The 20,990-nt window shown below is 41.2% G+C and overlaps 3 protein-coding genes across 4 annotated transcripts; all 3 read left to right on the forward strand.

Annotated features, from left to right (window-relative positions):
* The first annotated feature begins 1,302 nt into the window (after positions 1–1,302).
* LOC308103761 (C-C motif chemokine 3-like) lies at positions 1,303–16,287 on the forward strand. 2 transcript variants are annotated; one of them, XM_080453919.1, is made up of 3 exons: positions 1,303–1,413; positions 13,957–14,071; positions 16,082–16,287. In XM_080453919.1, exons 1-3 carry the CDS (start codon positions 1,329–1,331, stop codon positions 16,182–16,184), a joined length of 303 nt encoding a protein of 100 aa, XP_080310045.1. In that variant the 5' UTR covers positions 1,303–1,328; the 3' UTR covers positions 16,185–16,287. The 2 variants fall into 2 exon arrangements, with proteins under 2 accessions (XP_080310045.1, XP_080310044.1); XM_080453918.1 differs by lacking the exon at positions 1,303–1,413 and adding an exon at positions 13,682–13,801.
* On the forward strand, positions 1,509–2,967 carry LOC308103767 (C-C motif chemokine 13-like). Its single transcript, XM_080453926.1, has 3 exons — positions 1,509–1,608; positions 1,751–1,856; positions 2,254–2,967. Exons 1-3 carry the CDS (start codon positions 1,569–1,571, stop codon positions 2,351–2,353), a joined length of 246 nt encoding a protein of 81 aa, XP_080310052.1. The 5' UTR covers positions 1,509–1,568; the 3' UTR covers positions 2,354–2,967.
* On the forward strand, positions 7,511–9,224 carry LOC308103762 (C-C motif chemokine 5-like). The gene is made up of 3 exons (XM_080453920.1): positions 7,511–7,649; positions 7,803–7,917; positions 8,315–9,224. The coding sequence occupies exons 1-3, from the start codon at positions 7,565–7,567 to the stop codon at positions 8,412–8,414; spliced, it is 300 nt and encodes a 99-aa protein (XP_080310046.1). The 5' UTR covers positions 7,511–7,564; the 3' UTR covers positions 8,415–9,224.
* Positions 16,288–20,990: the final 4,703 nt, after the last annotated feature.

The raw sequence follows: 20,990 nt of genomic DNA on the forward strand, positions 1-20,990 counted from the left end.
TGGGCTTTTTAATCCTATTTAGTTGACCTTGTATTTAAACTGTACTTTCAGGTGCTTTTTGTCTGCAAACTTCTACATAAAGTATTCAATCAATCAATCAATGACAGATACATAGATCAGCCATTATTATTCCTATATGGCCATCAGGAAAAAAGGAAAACATTTTGTATATATAATTGTCCATATACCCAACCCCATACAAAATACACGACCACAATGTATGAAAACAACCGTGTATTATAGCTAGCGTCAGTGCTGCAAACCCTATGTGCCCTGTGCAACTGACAGACTGATGGGCAGACTTCGAATCAGGTGTGTGGGGTGAAAACTATCCCCTCGTAATAGAGTATTCCTATCGGTGGGTTTGCGATACAGATCTGTCTGTATAGAGTTGTTATTTTTTATGAATAACACATCCAGGAAACTGATGCTTGTGTCACTGAACTCAAGAGTGAATTGTAAATGCTCATTGGCCAAATTTAAATAAGCATGAAACAGTTTTAGTGTTTCTGCCGTGCCCGTCCATAGAATGAACAGGTCATCAATATAACGCTGATATAAAAGAATATTGGAATAGTAAGGATTAACAGCAGAGTCTAGAACAAAATGTTGCTCAAAATAACCCATACATTTGCGTAGTTAGGGGCCATGCCAATTGTACATTTTTGTACAGAAAGTAATTTGTAGTCAATACTAGTTCAGTGAGCTCAGTGACACAGGCTGTGCTGGGTTTGATAGGAGGATCTCTTTGCCTCAGAAAAAAGTTTGACAGCCTCTACACCACCCCTGTGTGGGATGTTGGTGTAAAGGCTGCTAACATCCAACGTGGCCAACAGACACTCTGTGGTGGGTAAGTCCACAGACTTTAACTTAATAACTTAATAAAATCAATCGAAGCCCTCATATAGGAGGGGAGAGAAGTAACCCATGGCTTCAGGCAATATAGTCAACAAAGGTAGAAACATTGGTGGTTAGAGAATCAATACTACTAACTATTGGTCTTCCCACTAGTGGAATTGTCTGGGATTTATGCACCTTAGGCAAAGTATAATCCCCATAGTTATGGCGTGGGCCGCGTGGCACCTAAGGGCCGTGCCGCATAGAAGAGTGTTCATCCCTGCACGTGCGTGCGTGTGTGTGTATGTATGTATGCATGCATGCCTGCGTTATGCAAACACTGACCACAGTTTGTCTAGTAACACCACCCCCACCCCCACATGTTTCCACCCACCTACACTACCATCCTAAGACATATAGACCCATGAGACAGAGAAACACATCGTTAAAACTTGACAGGTATAGACTGACAGACTACAATCATCTTAAAGATGACAATGGGGATGAAGAAGATACCAGTTATTCTAGTGGTCTGCATGCTGCTGTTCTCAACTCTGGATGTCCTGGCACAACAGAGTACAGTATGTAATTTGGCTTCACTGGTTTTAATCATGATGGAGACCATTGTTTTAAATGATGATCAAAGTTGTCTTGTTATTTACTTATTTGTTTGTTTTTCTTGCTATTCCACTTTGTGTCTCTGTGTCTCATTCTCACTCTGTCTCTCTCTCATGCTGCTGTTCTCATCTCTGGATGTCCTGGCACAATCCAGTAAGTCTACTGGATCGTCTGGTTTTAATCATGACAGAGAGCATTTTTTTATGATCAAAGTTTGTTATTTGTTTTTTCTTGTTATTCCACAACCTGACTTTGTGTCTCTGTGTCTCTTTCTCACTCTGTCTTTCTCTTCCAGACAACGCCGCTGTTCCAGTTCAGTACTTTTACCCCCATCGCCTGCCTAAGAGCGGCGTGGTGAAATTCCAGCGCAGCGGCATTCACTGCCCTAGCAATGGCGTTGTGTGAGTGTTATGTTTTACTTACTATTGCACACACACCTGAAGTGTACTAAGGATGGCGTTGTGTGAATATTAGGTTTTTACCATTGATGGACTAGACCCCAGTACATTGTCAAAGTATAGATACTCCTTGTCAAATAATACAGTATATAGTATTCAAATGTGTATGCTTTTAAAAATAGAGTATAAACCGATTATATAAATCAGATTGTGATTTGAGCTGCCCATTTTATAAACTGCTAAAGTTGACAGCTAATGACAGCTATTAATCTAATAATAGCTAAATATTATAAACAGCTAATAATACTAAAATCATCTATCCATCTGCATGCAGTGACCCATGAGCAATGATGTAACAAAATGGAAATCTTCTCTCTATCTCTCTATCTGTCTGTTCTAGGTTCACAATGAAGAATGGTCGCACATTCTGTACTGACCCAACCCAGAAATGGGTCCAGGAGATCATCTCCTATGTGGAGAACAGGCCACAGAATCCATAATCTCTGCCTCCCAGCCTTCGGCCTGGCAGAGCTAATTAAGTAGAGGGATCTGGGGGGATACCGGGGCACCTGGCACAACAGAGTTCCAGAAAACCAGCCGGCAGTGGTGGAAATAAGTACTCAATGTTTTTACTTAAGTAAAAGTATCAATACTGCAATATAGAAATACTGCGTTACAAGTTAAAGTCCGGAATTCAAAATGTACTTGAGTAAAAGTTCAAAAGTATTGGCATCAAAATGTACTTAAAGTAATAAAAGTAAAAGTACTCATTATGCAGAATGTCCCATTTCAGGTTTTCAAATCTTTTGAAAATAGCAGATCGGCTATTGGCCGAAATGTACGTATATATAGGGCTGAAGTGGTTAACGTATGTTTTGTAATAATAATAAAAATCTACAAAGTTACTGAAGTTTTCAAATAATTGTAGAGGAGTAAAAGTACAATATTTTCTTCTGAGATGTAGTGGAGTAGAAGTAAAAGTAAAGACATTTTAAAATACTGCAGTAAAGTAGAAATACCTCAAATTTGTACTTAAGTACAGTACTTGAGTAAATGCACGTAGTCACTTTTGTTTGTTTTCCTCTCTCTATCCTGACAATAATAGAAAGTATTAAATAACAGATAGAAAGTATAAACCTTTTTCTTTCTTTTTTGTATGAATTTGTGGTATTTATTTTGTATTTTCCTTTGCATTTGTGTTTTCATTATCAGTGCAAATGTGTTTATTGTTTTACTGAATGTAGTGCTAAACATGTATTTAATAATCAATTGCTGAATTTGTTTTCTAAAACAATAAAATAAGCACATTTATTTCCTAATTAATCCATATTTTTTGTTTGCGTTTAGTAAGTAAAAGTAAAGTCAAATCAAGTCAAATGCATTTATAAAGTACATTTAAAAACAACCAACAATGACCAAAGTGCTGTACAGACCACAGCAGGTAGCTAAAATCAGGCAAATATCAGCCACATCAGGAGGGTAAAAACACTAGTGAATAAAATGTAGTTTTGAATCTGGACTTAAAAAGAGTCAATGGAGGTTAGATATGATACAGAGGGAATGCTGTTCCCTATAGTCTAGGGGCTGTGACAGCAAAGGCACAGTCACCCCAAGTCAGCTGACCTGAGGGACCTAGAATAAGAGGTTAGAAGGTCTGTGATATAGGAGGGGACCAGCCCATTTAGGGCTTTATAAACAAACAGCAAAATCTTAAAATCTATTTTGAACCATACTGGCAGCCAGTGGAGAGAGACCAGGATATGGGTCATAAGTGTGTAAATACGATGTACACACGGATACACAAGTTCCATGTGTGTGGGACATGTTATATCTATGACTTTGCAGTTGTATTCAGTGCTCTCCAATGGCCAGCAGGTGACGTCTTTGCATTTATGGTTGAGATAAATGTCATTAGGTGGACACACTCCTTTTAGTCTTTCATTCTTCATAGACCTGTAGAAGGTGTGTGTGTGTGTGTGTGTGTGTGTGTGTGTGTGTGTGTGTGTGTGCGTGCGTCTTTGTCTTTCTTCCACTATGACTCACACAAACTCATAGGCCTACATGATACATCCTCTGGCCACAGTCAATGGGTTTTCATATATTTTTTTGACGTTTTTTTACGGCATGGCTAAGGGCTAAGCCCTATAGATGTGTGTGTGTGTGTGTGTGTGTGTGTGTGTGTGTGTGTGTGTGTTTTATTGCCATTTGTATATGTTTAGAATAAATTCACTGGAATTAGAGTGTGGCTCTCAGTAACAGGACGATTACATTGAAACATCACAGCATGTACAAGTAAGACGCGCGAAGTGAACGCAGCCCTATTATTATTTTATTTTTTTAATTGTTATGTTGTGTTACGGACTTGTAATCCGTGTTATTTCACCGTGATGGGGAGAGCGTAGAGAGAAAGTCACGTGACTGGCTCCGACTCGTATTGAAGTTAATGGGGGGGGATTCTTTTATTTTATTTACCCAGGGTAGTAGCTGAGCACAAGTGCTCATTTTCAGCAACGCCCTGCACATAGAAACACACAGACAGACAGACACATTCAAACCTGGGAGCTGACTAGTACAACCACAGTCTTATGCTGTTGGCCACTAAGCAGCTCCACTGGAGCAGTTGGGGTTCAGTGCCTTGCTCAAGGGCACTTCAGCGGTGTTGGGGAAGTGGTGAACATTCACTTCCCCACCCAGATTTTTCCTGCCGGTCCGGGGATTAGAACCGGCAACCTTCCGGTAACGAGGGCGCTCCTCTAACCTTTAGGCCACCACTGCCCAAATATGGTTCTCCTATGGACGGAGTTTCGGAGTTCCTAGTCATCTATGCACGGAATTGCCGTTTGTCAATCCGTGCTATTTCGCCGTGTTTCGGGGGCGATCGCGTTGGGTCGGTTTGGTGAGTCACATGGGGGCGCGGCTGCACACAGGCAGTGCACACAGAGCCACACACAGAGCCACAGAGCCACAGAGCCACACACACACAACCCGAGCACGGTTTCATAGTAAGCTCCACTTGGGCGGAGGCGCGCCTCCTTCCGCGTTCGCAATAAGTAGAAATTTGATAAAGTGCTCATCCATGCATCCTGCAGTGCATTGAAGACACACACACACACACAGTGTTATGATAAGTTAAAGTGTATAAAATGCGTGTCTATGCAGCATCTCAGTGCATTCAGGATGCAGATAATGTGTATTAACATACCACCTCTTAGCTTTCTGTCCTCAGAACAAACACTGACCACAGTTTGTTTCCTTAATTCTATGTACTAGTAGACTCTTCTTTTTTTGTGCTTGTTTTTTCTCTCTGTCTATTTATTGTCTCCGCCAGGCCGAAAGGCATGGCGGAGACTATGTTTTGCACCCTGTCCGTCCGTCCGTCCGTGTGTCTGTGTGTCCGTGTGTGTGTCTGTCGCCCTGTCCGTGTGTGGACAGCTAATCTCTTAGCCTGATTGTCAGACTGAAGCTGCGTGGAGCTTCAGTCTGACATTGGCTAGAGTGTAGACGATTACAAGGGGATTAGAATTTCCCTAAACCAATTAGAATTGGGTTCGAATTTCCCTAAACCAATCACAAGGGATCCCCACCTCCGACTCTCATTGGACGGTACCTTTTGTACCGAATAAATCCGAGGTTCACATTACAACACCAGACCAAGAGAGGCAGTGCACTCAGAGAGTGGGCGGGGTCTATGGTCTGGAACCAGGCTACTAATCTCTGGCACCGTTTGCTGGACCGCAGCCAAACTGCGCACACACACTCCCTCGACGCCAGAGCAGGATCTCTGCCCCAAATGTTTCACATGGGCCTGCTATAGCACCGCCGCCACCAGGAGGACGGTTTTTGCAAAACATTTCTCATCGTAGGATAAAGATGATCACTCAGGATAACTTTGTCCTAAAGGGACATGTGGATCCAAACCATGCCAGGAATTGGAAAATGCCCCCACTGCGTCACAGAGCCACCGGACCCCCTCACTGAAGGGGTACCTTGTGTTCAGGCTGTACCATGCCTACAACTCTATTCTTCTTATGATCTTCCAAACCGAAGAACCAGCCTCTGTGTGTGTGTGTGTGTGTGTGTGTGTGTGTGTGTGTGTGTGTGTGTGTGTGTGTGTGTGTGTGTGTGTGTGTGTGTGTGTGTGTGTGTGTGTGTGTGTGTGTGTGTGTGTGTGTGTGTGGGGTTAGCAACCCTGGCTCCTTCCTTGAACTTTTGTTTCCTTGTGCGCACGTGTGAATGGCGCATGTGTGGCCACTTTCTGTGTAATTGAGTATAAAGGTGTGAATTCTGTATAATTCTCACCATTTCGCTTATTTCCTCTCTGTCGCCTGAATGACTATTGCACAACACTCATCATGAGGTGCGTCAAGTGTCTAGTCCCATATCACCTCCTCACTGACTGAGACATTAGACCCACTGCTTCTCATTGTGGGGTCCAGGGACCCCCAGGGGTCCTTGAGGAGGTTTTCAATGACATCCACTTAAATACAGACAGTGGTAAAATTTCAGTCTTGGTACTACTAGATCTCAGTGCTGCATTTGACACAGTCGACAACAATATATTACGTGACAGTACAGTATCAGTACTAAACTGGTTTGAATCATATTTAGACAACAGAGACTATTTTGTATCTATCGCTAATTACACATCTGTGCAGACACAAATCGCATGCGGAGTAACGCATTCCCTATAGTTCAATATCTACATGCTCCCACTAGCTTAGATTATGGAAAACAATAAGCTACCATAGTTATGCAGACGATACACAAATCTACATAACCGTATCACCAGAGGACTATGATCCAATACAAACACTGAGTAAATGCATGGAACAAATCAACAATTGGATGTGCCCAAATGTTCTTCAATTAAACAAAGACAAAACTGAAGTTTTATTGTCTCATTCCTAAGCCAATAATTTGATGATCTGCAGCGGTTCCGGTAAAAGACACAAAGAGTCTCCTTTGTGTCTCCTACCGGAACCGCTGCCTATACCGGTCCACTGGTCATCAAATAATTGGCTTAGGAATGAGACAAAAACAAAAAAATATCCATGAATTCAAGTCTCCATGGGGTGACTAATCCATAGGAAAAAAACGATCTCTTTAAGACACTTTAACCCCTAAACAATACAGTATTAATATTACCTAGGTAGGATGCAAATGCAGAGGACAAAATTCACGTATGTGCAAATGTACAGAGACAAAAAATACACCAAAGGAGTGGCGACCAAATTAATATAATAATTATTGTGGTATCCCCACGCACACTACAATAGGCGATATTGCACAACATGAGCTCTTATTTGAATTTAATATATTGCAGGAATTACTACGAGTAGCATGATGATCGATGTGTGTGTCAATGGTTTCCTTCTTCCATTATGACTCACACAAACCTGTGTGTGTGTGTGTGTGTGTGTGTGTGTGTGTGTGTGTGTGTGTGTGTGTGTGTGTGTGTGTGTGTGTGTGTGTGTGTGTGTGTGTGTGTGTGTGTGTGTGTGTGTGTGTGTGTGTGTGTGTGTGTGTAGCTGTAGCATGCATGTGTCGTGCAAACACTGACCACAGTTTGTTTCCTTAATTCTAGAAACAACACCCCCACCCCCACATGTATCCACCCACCTACACTACCTAGACATATAGACACATGAGACAGAGAGAGAGATCGTTACAACTTGACAGGTATAGACTGACAGACTACAATCATCTTAAAGATGACAATGGGGATGAAGAAGATACCAGTTGTTCTAGTGGTCTGCGTGCTGCTGTTCTCAACTTTGGATGTCCTGGCACAACAGAGTAAGTAAATGGCTCCACTGGTTTTAATCATGATGGAGACCATTGTTTTAAATGATGATCAAAGTTGTCTTGTTATTTACTTATTTGTTTGTTTTTCTTGCTATTCCACTTTGTGTCTCTGTGTCTCATTCTCACTCTGTTTCTCTCTTCCAGACAACGGCGCTGCTCCAGTTGAGTGCTGCTTCAAGTTTTACACCGATCGCCTGCCTAAGAACGGTGTGGTGAAATTCCAGCGCACCAACATTCACTGCGCTAACAATGGCGTTGTGTGAGTGTTATGTTTTACTTACTATTGCACACACACCTGAAGTGCACTAAGGATGGCGTTGTGTGAATATTAGGTTTTTACCATTGATGGACTAGACCCCAGCACATTGTCAAAGTATAGATACTCCTTGTCAAATAATACAGTATGTAGTATTCAAATGTGTATGCTTTTAAAAATAGAGTATAAACCGATTATATAAATTAGATTGTGATTTGAGCTGCCCATTTTATAAACTGCTAAAGTTGACAGTTAATGACAGCTATTAATCTAATAATAGCTAAATATTATAAACAGCTAATAATGCTAAAATCATCTATCCATCTGCATGCAGTGACCCATGAGCAATGATGTAACAAAATGGAAATCTTCTCTCTATCTCTCTATCTGTCTGTTCTAGGTTCACAATGAAGAATGGTCGCACATTATGTGCTGACCCAACCCAGAAATGGGTCCAGGAGATCATCTCCTATGTGGAGAACAGGCCACAGAATCCATAATCTCTGCCTCCCAGCCTTCGGCCTGGCAGAGCTAATAAGAAGAGGGATCTGGGGGATACAGGGGCACCTGGCACAACAGAGTTCCAGAAAACCAGCCGGCAGTGGTGGAAATAAGTACTCAATGTTTTTACTTAAGTAAAAGTATCAATACTGCAATATAGAAATACTGCGTTACAAGTTAAAGTCCGGAATTCAAAATGTACTTGAGTAAAAGTTCAAAAGTATTGGCATCAAAATACTTAAAGTAATAAAAGTAAAAGTACTCATTATGCAGAATGTCCCATTTCAGGTTTTCAAATCTTTTGAAAATAGCAGATCTACAAGCTCACAATGCGTCGCATCGCGACACATTGTGAGCTTGTAGATCGGCTATTTTCAAATGGCCGAAATGTATGTATATATAGGGCTGAAGTGGTTAACGTATGTTTTGTAATAATAATCAAAATCTACAAAGTTACTGAAGTTTTCAAATAATTGTAGAGGAGTAAAAGTACAATATTTTCCTCTGAGATGTAGTGGAGTAGAAGTAAAAGTACAGACATTTTAAAATACTGCAGTAAAGTAGAAATACCTCAAATTTGTACTTAAGTACAGTACTTGAGTAAATGCACGTAGTTACTTTTGTTTGTTTTCCTCTCTCTATCCTGACAATAATGTACAACAGATAGAAAGTATAAACCTTTTTCTTTCTTTTTTGTATGAATTTGTGGTATTTATTTTGTATTTTCCTTTGCATTTGTGTTTTCATTATCAGTGCAAATGTGTTTATTGTTTTACTGAATGTAGTGCTAAACATGTATTTAATAATCAATTGCTGAATTTGTTTTCTAAAACAATAAAATAAGCACATTTATTTCCTAATTAATCCATATTTTTTGTTTGCGTTTAGTAAGTAAAAGTAAAGTCAAATCAAGTCAAATGCATTTATAAAGTACATTTAAAAACAACCAACAATGACCAAAGTGCTGTACAGACCACAGCAGGTAGCTAAAATCAGGCAAATATCAGCCACATCAGGAGGGTAAAAAACACTAGTGAATACAATTTAGTTTTGAATCTGGACTTAAAAAGAGTCAATGGAGGTTAGATATGATACAGAGGGAATGCTGCTCCCTATAGTCTAGGGGCTGTGACAGCAAAGGCACAGTCACCCCAAGTCAGCTGACCTGAGGGACCTAGAATAAGGGGTTAGAAGGTCTGTGATATTGGAGGGGACCAGCCCATTTAGGGCTTTATAAACAAACAGCAAAATCTTAAAATCTATTTTGAACCATACTGGCAGCCAGTGGAGAGAGGCCAGGATATGGGTCATAAGTGTGTAAATAGAAATACGATGTACACACGGATACACAAGTTCCATGTGTGTGGGACATGTTATATCTATGACTTTGCAGTTGTATTCAGTGCTCTCCAATGGCCAGCAGATGACGTCTTTGCATTTAGGGTTGAGATAAATGTCATTAGGTGGACACACTCCTTTTAGTCTTTCATTCTTCATAGACCTGTAGAAGGTGTGTGTGTGTGTGTGTGTGTGTGTGTGTGTGTGTGTGTGTGTGTGTGTGTGTGTGTGTGTGTGTGTGTGTGCGTGCGTGCGTGCGTCTTTGTCTTTCTTCCACTATGACTCACACAAACTCATAGGCCTACATGATACATCCTCTGGCCACAGTCAATGGGTTTTCATATTTTTTTTTGAAGTTTTTTTACGGCATGGCTAAGGGCTAAGCCCTATAGATGTGTGTGTGTGTGTGTGTGTGTGTGTGTGTGTGTGTGTGTGTTTGTGCTTTATTGCCATTTGTATATGTTTAGAATACATTCACTGGAATTAGAGTGTGGCTCTCAGTAACAGGACGATTACATTGAAACATCACAGCATGTACAAGCAGAGTACAAGTAAGACGCGCGAAGTGAACGCAGCCCTATTATTATTTTTATTTTTTAATTGTTATGTTGTGTTACGGACTTGTAATCCGTGTTATTTCACCGTGATGGGGAGAGCGTAGAGAGAAAGTCACGTGACTGGCTCCGACTCGTATTGAAGTTAATGGGGGGGGATTCTTTTATTTTATTTACCCAGGGTAGTAGCTGAGCACAAGTGCTCATTTTCAGCAACGCCCTGCACATAGAAACACACAGACAGACAGACACATTAAAACCTGGGAGCTGACTAGTACAACCACAGTCTTATGCTGTTGGCCACTAAGCAGCTCCACTGGAGCAGTTGGGGTTCAGTGCCTTGCCTTAGAAGGTCTGTGATATTGGAGGGGACCAGCCCATTTAGGGCTTTATAAACAAACAGCAAAATCTTAAAATCTATTTTGAACCATACTGGCAGCCAGTGGAGAGAGGCCAGGATATGGGTCATAAGTGTGTAAATAGAAATACGATGTACACACGGATACACAAGTTCCATGTGTGTGGGACATGTTATATCTATGACTTTGCAGTTGTATTCAGTGCTCTCCAATGGCCAGCAGATGACGTCTTTGCATTTAGGGTTGAGATAAATGTCATTAGGTGGACACACTCCTTTTAGTCTTTCATTCTTCATAGACCTGTAGAAGGTGTGTGTGTGTGTGTGTGTGTGTGTGTGTGTGTGTGTGTGTGTGTGTGTGTGTGTGTGTGTGTGTGTGTGTGTGTGTGTGTGTGTGTGCGTGCGTGCGTCTTTGTCTTTCTTCCACTATGACTCACACAAACTCATAGGCCTACATGATACATCCTCTGGCCACAGTCAATGGGTTTTCATATTTTTTTTTGAAGTTTTTTTACGGCATGGCTAAGGGCTAAGCCCTATAGATGTGTGTGTGTGTGTGTGTGTGTGTGTGTGTGTGTGTGTGTGTGTGTGTGTGTTTGTGCTTTATTGCCATTTGTATATGTTTAGAATACATTCACTGGAATTAGAGTGTGGCTCTCAGTAACAGGACGATTACATTGAAACATCACAGCATGTACAAGCAGAGTACAAGTAAGACGCGCGAAGTGAACGCAGCCCTATTATTATTTTTATTTTTTAATTGTTATGTTGTGTTACGGACTTGTAATCCGTGTTATTTCACCGTGATGGGGAGAGCGTAGAGAGAAAGTCACGTGACTGGCTCCGACTCGTATTGAAGTTAATGGGGGGGATTCTTTTATTTTATTTACCCAGGGTAGTAGCTGAGCACAAGTGCTCATTTTCAGCAACGCCCTGCACATAGAAACACACAGACAGACAGACACATTAAAACCTGGGAGCTGACTAGTACAACCACAGTCTTATGCTGTTGGCCACTAAGCAGCTCCACTGGAGCAGTTGGGGTTCAGTGCCTTGCTCAAGGGCACTTCAGCGGTGTTGGGGAAGTGGTGAACATTCACTTCCCCACCCAGATTTTTCTTGCCGGTCCGGGGATTTGAACCGGCAACCTTCCGGTAACGAGGGCGCTCCTCTAACCTTTAGGCCACCACTGCCCAAATATGGTTCTCCTATGCACGGAGTTTCGTAGTTCCTAGTCATCTATGCACGGAATTGCCGTTTGTCAATCCGTGCTATTTCACCGTGTTTGGGGGGCGATCGGGTTGGTTCACGCACACTCCCTCGACGCCAGAGCAGGATCTCTGCCCCAAATGTTTCACTTGGGCCTGCTATAGCGCCACCAGGAGGACGCTTTTTGCAAAACATTTCTCATCGTAGGATATAGATGATCACTCAGGATAACTTTGTCCTAAAGGGACATGTGGATCCAAACCATGCCAGGAATTGGAAAATGCAGACAGTGGTAAAATTTCAGTCTTGGTACTACTAGATCTCAGTGCTGCATTTGACACAGTCGACCACAATATATTACGTGACAGATTGAAAAACTGCATGGGTGGGACTTTCTGGTACAGTATCAGTACTAAACTGGTTTGAATCATATTTAGACAACAGAGACTATTTTGTATCTATCACTACACATCCGTGCAGACACAAATCACCCTATAGTTCAATATCTACATGCTCCCACTAGCTTGGATTATGGAAAACAATAAGCTACCATAGTTATGCAGACGATACACAAATCTACATAACCGTATCACCAGAGGACTATGGTCCAATACAAACACTGAGTAAATGCATGGAACAAATCAACAATTGGATGTGCCCAAATGTTCTTCAATTAAACAAAGACAAAACTGAAGTAAACATGAAGAGTACCCCTCCTCTACTACCTGTTAAGAGAAAACATAACTCCACTGTATAAATAATCAACTTGAATTACTTTAATTGGATTTACTACATCATAAAAATTACAAAGCAATGGGTTGGGTAGTTGGAGACTTAGAATTTACTTTGGTACAGTAGGATAGCGTAATGGGTAGAGAGGCTGTCCCGGAATCAGAAGGACCTGGTTCGCTCCTGGCATTAAAAGGATAGTTCACCCTCAAAATGGCTTTTTTTCTATCGATTAGTCACCCCATGGAGACTTAAATTCCTGGATATTTCTTTGTTTTTGTCTCATTCCTAAGCCAATAATTTGATGACCGGCAGCGGTTCCGGTAGAAGACACAAAGAGTCTCCTTTGTGTCTCCTAACGGAACCGCTGCCTACCGGTCCACTCGTCATCAAATTATTGGCTTAGGATTGAGACAAAAACGAAAAAATATCCATGAATTCAAGTCTCCATGGGGTGACTAATCAATAGAAAAAAGTCATTTTGGGGGTGAACTATCCCTTTAAGACACTTTAACCCCTAAAAAATACAGTATTAATATTACCTAATAGGTAGGATGTAAATGCAGAGGACAAAATCCCAATGCCCCCCCCCTGTATGAATGAATGAACCATTGTAAAGCGCTTTGAGTAAGTTTGAGTACTTAGAAAAGCGCCATATAAATGCAATTCATTATTATTATTATTATGTGCAAATGTACAGAGACAAAAAATACACCAAAGGAGGTCCGACCAAATTAATATAATAATTATTGTGGTATCCCCACGCACACTAAAATAGGTGTTATTGCACAACATGAGCTCTTATTTGAATTTCATTTTCATTTCTGTGTGTGTGTGTGTGTGTGTGTGTGTGTGTGTGTGTGTGTGTGTGTGTGTGTGTGTGTGTGTGTGTGTGTGTGTGTGTGAGTGTGAGTGTGTGTGTGCATGCATTGTGCAAACACTGACTACAGTTTGTTTCCTTAAGTCTGGTAACACCCCCCCACCCTACCCCCCCACCCCCACATGTATCCACCCACCTACACTACCACCCTAAGACATATAGACCCATGAGACAGAGAGAGAGATCGTTACAACTTGACAGGTATAGACTGACATAATACAATCATATTAAAGATGACAATGGGGATGAAGAAGATGCCAGTTATCCTAGTGGTCTGCATGCTGCTGTTCTCAACTCTGGATGTCCTGGCACAACAGAGTAAGTAAATTGGCTCCACTGGTTTTAATCATGATGGAGACCATTGTTTTAAATGATGACAAAAGTTGTCTTTGTTATTTACGTATTGTTTTGTTTTTCTTGCTATTCCACTTTGTGTCTCTATGTCTCGTTCTCACTCTGTCTCTCTCTTCCAGACAACGCCGATGCTCCAGGTGACTGTTGCTTCAACTTTTACACCATACGCCTACGTAAGGACAGAGTGGCGAAATTCGAACGCACCAGCATTCACTGTCCTATGTATGGCGTCATGTGAGTATTAGGTTTTACCAGTGGTGGACAAATACTAGACCCCAGTACTCGAGTCAAAGTACAGATAATATATAATTATTCAAAAGTACATGCTTTTAAAACATATTTAAGGATTATATTCAAAAGTACACATTACAAAGTACAGTACATGTTCTTTTTAATATCAATGCATTGCTTTATAAAAATTTAGACATGCAGAAATGTTCGAAGAATATAGTTAAAGAAAAATGTATATATATATTTGTATTTACTTTTTGTTTTATGCAATACATGCACTATCACACACAATCATACACATATACCCTTGCACTTGCAAAAAAAATAATACAAATAATAATAATGATAAATACATGAAACAAATAAATCACATTGTTTACACTTTCGTTACCATAAGAAATATAGTGTTCAGTTTCCTTTTCTCTTAAGTAATGATCTCCATAGCATTCATGTATGTTTCCCAAAGCTGGACAAAAATCGTTCTGCTTACCCATAACTATATGTTAGTCTTTCCAGACCGATACAGTTCATAAGTGCCCTGTGCCACATCCTTAATGTTGGGGCATCCGTGTTTTTCCAACATTGTGCAACAACTCTCCTGGCTTGAAGAAGTCTAAAGTTCAAGATTTTAAGTGTGGTTTGTTGTTTGTACAAAGTTATTTGGATATATTCCAAGTACAGAGAGTTTAGCACTTAAAGGAACTGTAGTTTTAAAGATTTCTGACAGATACTTTATGACTTAATTCCAAAACATTTGCATCTTGGGACACTCCCACTTACAATGACATAAAGTACCTTTCTCAATTAAACATTTAGTACAGACATCTGGGGTACTAGCGGACATATGATGGAGTTTGACAGGAGTTATATACATTCTCATTAACCATTTAATTTGATGACACAATCTGTGTCATCAATGTCTTCTAGAATGTCCAATTTCCAAGCATTTAATTTATCTGTTGCCGAATCAGTACTATGTTCAACTAACAGATTGTAATATATATGTATTTAGAGCACTGTTTACACACAAGATTCAAGATACCAAGATGACAAATACTGTCAAACTATCATGTCAGCTACCAGTTACTGTAGATTCTTTTTTTTTTAGAATGATGGATTAAATATTATGCACTTTATTGGCCAAGAATATGGATATGTTTTTTTTAAATCATTAGTTATAACTCATGCCAGGCCATATATATTGTGATTGTACAAACCCCCTTAGCTGTGGTATTATTACAAAATAAATATACCTAATAATTGCATTATAAAGATTACAGCATAGACTGCTTTTTGGAGTAGAGCTCATCTGCTCGACTTCACAATCGACACAGCACTTCCTTGGGTCCTCAGCAATATACCCACCTAGTGTGGAGTCGATCGGTTCTCGAGATATGCAAAGGACAGACAGACAGACAGACAGACAGACAGACAGACAGACAGACAGACAGACAGACAGACAGACAGACAGACAGACAGACAGACAGACAATCATGTTTACAGACAGACAGATAGAAAGACACTCATGTATACAGACAGTACACTGTACAGAGATTCCTGGAATGTATATAGAGAGATGCCACGAGTATAAACCAAATTATATCAATTTGATTGTGATTTGAGCTACAGTTTCAGTTTCAGTTTATTTGTATTTATATCTATAGTGCAACATCACCCCAAGGGGTCTCTGTGCACTTCACAACAGGTCATATACAGCAAAAAAACATCATACAACAAAAACACAGTAGCAAAGAAACATAGTGGTCAAACAATTACCATGCGTCAGTGCACAGCTGAAAAAAAACAAAATTTTGAACAATGTTAAAAAATACATTTCATTAACTGCTAAAGTTGACATGACTCTCTCAGCTAATATTACTAAAATAAACTTCTGTATCCATCATGATGAATGAAACTGCATTGTCTTGTGACCCAGTAAGAAATGATGAAACAAAATGTGAAGTGAAACATTTTAATAATGAAAATTCTTCTCTCCATCTCTGTCTGTTCTAGTTTCACAATGAAGAATGGTCGCGAATTCTGTACTGACCCAACTCAGAAATGGGTCCAGGATGTCATCACCTATGTGGAGTCCACCACAACACCTCAGATATAATCTCTGTCACCCAGCCTTCGGCTTGGCAGAGATAACAAGCCAAAGTAGAGGGTTCTGGGGTAAACAGGGCACGTGGTAAACAAAGTTTCAGACAACCAGCAGGTTTTGTGACAATGCTTTGAGATGAACACCAAGCTTTATGACAAATGTAACAGGTCACCCAGTTAACTAGCTAATCTCCCACAGATCTCTAGTTTTGTTTGTTTTCTTCTCTCTCCTGACAATAATGTACTTTAAAAAACACACCAGAAAGAATCAACCTTTTTCTTTCTTTTGTTTGTATGTGGTATTGATTTAGCATTTTCTTTTGCATTTTTGTTTTCATTATCAGTGAAAATGGGTTTATTGCTTCACTGAATGTAATGCTAGACACATATTTTGATAATCAATTGCTGAATTTGTTTTCTAAAATAATAAAATAAGCATATTTATCCATATGTTTGTGTTTACATAGTAGTCTAAGTCAAGTCAAATCAAGTAAAGTGTATTTATAAAGCTCATTAAAAACCCACATGGACCAATGTGCTGTACAGCACAGCAGGTAGCTAAAATAAATAAAACATAAATATAAATAAAAAAAATACAAGAAACAGTGAAATAAACGACACTCACCTAACCCTAACCCTAACCCTAACCCTAACCCTAACCCTTAGGCACAAATAAACAATACATGGACATAGAGGCACAAGCCATTCATCAGCCATATCAGGAACATACAAAAACTAGTGAATAAAACAGTTCTTAGTCTACTCTGGACTAAAAAGAGTCAGTAGATCTGCTATTTTCAAACGTTTTAGTACTTTTACTTTTGGTACTTTAAGTACACTTTGATACCAATACTCACGCAAACTTTGAATTCCAGACTTGGAGTGTGTGTGTGTGTGTGTGTGTGTGTGTGTGTGTGTGTGTGTGTGTGTGTGTGTGTGTGTGTGTGTGTGTGTGTGTGTGTGTGTGTGTGTGTGTGTGTGTGTGTGTGTGTGTGTGTGTGTGTCTTTCTTGCACTATGACTCACACAAACCTGCTTCTTTCATGTTCTCATAGGCCTACATGATGCATCCTCTGGCCACAGTCAAGGGGTTTTCGTTTTTTTTATTTTTTATTACGGCGTGGCACCTAATGGCCGAGCCCTATAGAAGAGTGTTTGTCTGTTTGCATGCGTGTGTGTGTGTGTGTGTGTGTGTGTGTGTGTGTGCATGCTTTATTGCCATTTGTGTGTGTTTAGACAACATTCATTGGAATTAGAGTGTGACGATTACATGGAAACATCACAGCATGTACAAGCAGCATAGTATTGTTTTATAAAGTGCGCGTCCATGCACCATGCAGTGCATTGAGGACACAGTGTTATGATAAGTTAAAGTGTATAAAGTGCAGGTCTATGCATCATCTCAGTGCATTCAGGATGCACACACAGCGTGTATTAACATACCACCTCTCAGCTTTCTGTTCTCAGAACAAACACTGACCACAGTTTCCTTAATTCTAGGCACTAGTACACTCTTCTTTTTTTCTTTTTCTTGTTTTGCTCTTGTTTTTTCTCTCTGTCTATTTATTGCTGTATATACCTGTTCACAAGATGTAATTAATGCACATTATGTTTTTTAGATTAGTTTTTCCCTCTCCCTGCTTTCTCCCTCTCTTTGTGACCATTTATGTTTTAGTTTTGTGGACCTTTTTCTTGGACCATAATTTTTGTTTCTTCATTCTGAGAATACCCCACTTCTGTCTGATGATTAGTTTAAGCCTCTGTTGTACACACAACTAAAGGCCGCACAGAATTAGACGGCAGCAGAATACAATTAGTGTGCATGAGACTCACACAATACTCTCCAGCCATGATGTAATAATAGAGCAGTGTTTTTCAACCTTTTTCATGCCAAGGACCCCTAAATTGATATACATTTGGCCGCGGACCCCCATTTGAAAATTATTTTGTGCCAGGGACCCCAAGAAGCCAAGATATCAGTTCATCGCTTTAAAATATATAAATATTCAAAGATATGCACACTTTTTCAAGGATTTTTAAAAATAGCAGATCTACAAGCTCGTAGCTCGGCACTCGGTGCCGCGCTACGAGCTTGTAGATCTGCTATTTTTGAATAGCCAAAGCTAAGTGGTTAAAAATGATTGTGACGCTATGTTAACTCATTTCGCTGGGGGACCCCCTGGTAGTTCCTCAAGGACCACTGGTGGTCCCCGGACCACTGGTTGAAAACCACTGTGATAGAGCACCGAAGTCTGACGTAATTTACTTTACACATCCTACCTGGGTCGCGTTTTTTCCCCCCGTTCTGAATTCCCATAGACGCGTTTAATATCGTGTCAAATAAGAACTGTGTGAACCTCTGTGCCTTTAAGCCTGGTGTGGGCGGTTTCACCTTTGAGGGGGGGTTGCCGTAGCAACCGGCAGGTTCATAGGCACAGGTGCAACAAGCCAGTTAATGATGGCATGGTTGGGGTACACAGGAGATCACACGTTTTTTTACCGTTCTTTAATGCATTAACAAAACCTTGCTGTAATTCCCTGTTGTAATGAATAAATGGGAACCTCACCCAACAGCAGTTTTTGGTTTGGACATTCTGTTGATTTGAAACGTGTCAAAAACGGATATTCCTGTACCCAGCCGAGTGGCGAAATGTTTGTTTGAAATCGTCACTACATGAAGCATCAACTGACGGTGAGAAAACGCTTATGTTACTTCCACCGAATTAGTTACATTTTCGCCAGAAACATCCTGTATCAAATATGAGTACAATTTCGCCGAGACAGTTTGTTTATTTTTGGACCCCAATTCTTATATGAGACGATTCTGTGATGACACAATGTTATTCTCCATAGAGAACTAGTGACGTCAGGACTTCCGTATTATAGGGCTGCTGCTTGTGATTTTTGGGCCTTTTTCTTTGCGTCGAGTCAGTCAGATAGGCGCTTGTCCAGAACCACCAGAAAAGGCTCTGGCCGTGGCCCAAATCAGCCAATTGATTGCATTGGTAACCCCAGCCTACGCTTGATTTGGCAAATTCCCCACATCTTCGATTAGTTAGTCCAGTGGTTCTCAAACCTTTTCATGTCAAGGACCCCCAAATTGACACTTATTAGCCCGCGGACCCCCATTTCAAAAGATATGCCAGGGACCCCCATGAGAGAAGTAGGATTTATTACACAACACATGAGCTAGACTGATAATAATCTTTTTATGTATTTGTATTAATTCTCGGTCTCAGCACATGGAGACCCCTGGGACCCAGCACCTCCCCACTGGAGCCTCAGGCCGGTCCCAGCACGCAGGGACCTCTAGCTCAGATCACGGAGGCCCATCACCTGGCCTGAACGGCAGCCCCATAGGGTGAACCGTTCCAGGCAGAGTTCATCAGCGACCGATCAGGGTTCGGCACGCAGGAGACGACGACCAGAAATACGCCTCTGACGGGGCAGCAGAGTATATGCTGTCCAGCTTTAGGTGGAGAGCTGCAGTAGGCATAACTTGTCTTGCACTGAGTGAGTGAAGTCAAGTTCTAGCTGAAGCCCACACCAGGGAGGCCAAAGGAAAGCCCACAGCTAGACACGTGAATCTTAAAACTTGAAAGCCTCACGGGGCAGCGGCAGGGACCAACCCTCATGGACAACGACCTTGAGAACATGGAAAGCATTATCAAGAATATAATCCAACCTCCGTGAAGAAACCTCATCCAACTGTCCTCATGGGGCAGCGGGCTCATCACTATACTACGTAAATAAACCCCATCTAAATGTCCTCATGGGGCAGCGGGCTCATCACTACCTCAAGTGATGTATGATGGGTCAAAACATGTGGAGCAGACAAAGATGGAGGCACAGGCATAGGCAAGGGAATGTTCTCTGACTTTGGACGTATTCACACGGGAAATCCATGGGGCGGCGTATGCAAGAGAACGTTCTTGGATGTTTACGTATTTCCACGGGAAATCCGTGGGGCAGCTGTTGCGAACGTTCAGGGCATACTTGCCAACACTGGCCTATAGATGGAGATCCCCATAAATGGAGACGATCGACCTACGAAGTTGTCATAGAGACCCAAGACGTGCCATAGATACAGGGTCTGACATATGCGAACCCTTCCCAGAGACTCCATATATGGAGATGGCCGTTACGTCCAGGACTGACGTCATGGTCCCATATTTGGGCATAACTGACATGGGCAGCTCCATGTATGGAGATGTCTGACACTATCTGACATCCCCGTGGTGACATCAGGGCCACAGCCAGCAATATAAAGGTCGCTGGATGCCCTGGTTAAGGCAGTGTCCTCAGCGACGCTCGAAGAGCATCTTAACTCTCTCCAGAGTACCAGGAGATTGGCTGGCCTTACAACAGGGCCGGATTACCCATAGGCCGTTGGGGGCGAGTGCCCTGGGGCACCAGCCAATGGGGGCACCACATAGTGCTAATCCGGCCCTGCCTTACAACCCAGTTAATCACGGATTGCATAGTCAGGATGACTAGCTGGCCTTACAACCCAGCTAGCCCTTCACAGTGGCTCTTGAGTCCGGTTCCAAACAACCAGCCGATTATCTGTATTACACCTATTTTATACCTGGGCTATTTGAAAATAGCAGATCTACAAGCTCACAACGCGTCGCGAGCTTGTAGATCTGCTATTTTCAAACATCTTAGTACTTTTAATTTTGGTACTTTAATGGGGATGGGGGAGGGGTGATGTTACTAGAATTAAGGAAACAAACTGTCATCAGTATTTTGCGGTGAGAACAAAGATGTTGTAATACAAACACACTGTGTGTGCATCCTGAATGCATTTGATCGTAATC

This window comes from Gymnoscopelus braueri, assembly GCF_963280865.1.
Source record: "Gymnoscopelus braueri genome assembly, chromosome: 16".
NCBI classification, from domain to species: domain Eukaryota; kingdom Metazoa; phylum Chordata; class Actinopteri; order Myctophiformes; family Myctophidae; genus Gymnoscopelus; species Gymnoscopelus braueri.

Excerpts from the sequence above, each read along its gene's own strand:
- LOC308103761 (XM_080453919.1), top strand. The coding sequence starts at position 1,329 with ATGACAATGGGGATGAAGAAGATACCAGTTATTCTAGTGGTCTGCATG. Across the intron at positions 1,414-13,956 it reads GGATGTCCTGGCACAACAGA|ACAACGCCGATGCTCCAGGT; the intron begins GTACAGTATGTA and ends TCTCTCTTCCAG. Across the intron at positions 14,072-16,081 it reads TGTCCTATGTATGGCGTCAT|TTTCACAATGAAGAATGGTC; the intron begins GTGAGTATTAGG and ends TGTCTGTTCTAG.
- LOC308103767 (XM_080453926.1), top strand. The coding sequence starts at position 1,569 with ATGCTGCTGTTCTCATCTCTGGATGTCCTGGCACAATCCA. Across the intron at positions 1,609-1,750 it reads GGATGTCCTGGCACAATCCA|ACAACGCCGCTGTTCCAGTT; the intron begins GTAAGTCTACTG and ends TTTCTCTTCCAG. Across the intron at positions 1,857-2,253 it reads TGCCCTAGCAATGGCGTTGT|GTTCACAATGAAGAATGGTC; the intron begins GTGAGTGTTATG and ends TGTCTGTTCTAG.
- LOC308103762 (XM_080453920.1), top strand. The coding sequence starts at position 7,565 with ATGACAATGGGGATGAAGAAGATACCAGTTGTTCTAGTGGTCTGCGTG. Across the intron at positions 7,650-7,802 it reads GGATGTCCTGGCACAACAGA|ACAACGGCGCTGCTCCAGTT; the intron begins GTAAGTAAATGG and ends TCTCTCTTCCAG. Across the intron at positions 7,918-8,314 it reads TGCGCTAACAATGGCGTTGT|GTTCACAATGAAGAATGGTC; the intron begins GTGAGTGTTATG and ends TGTCTGTTCTAG.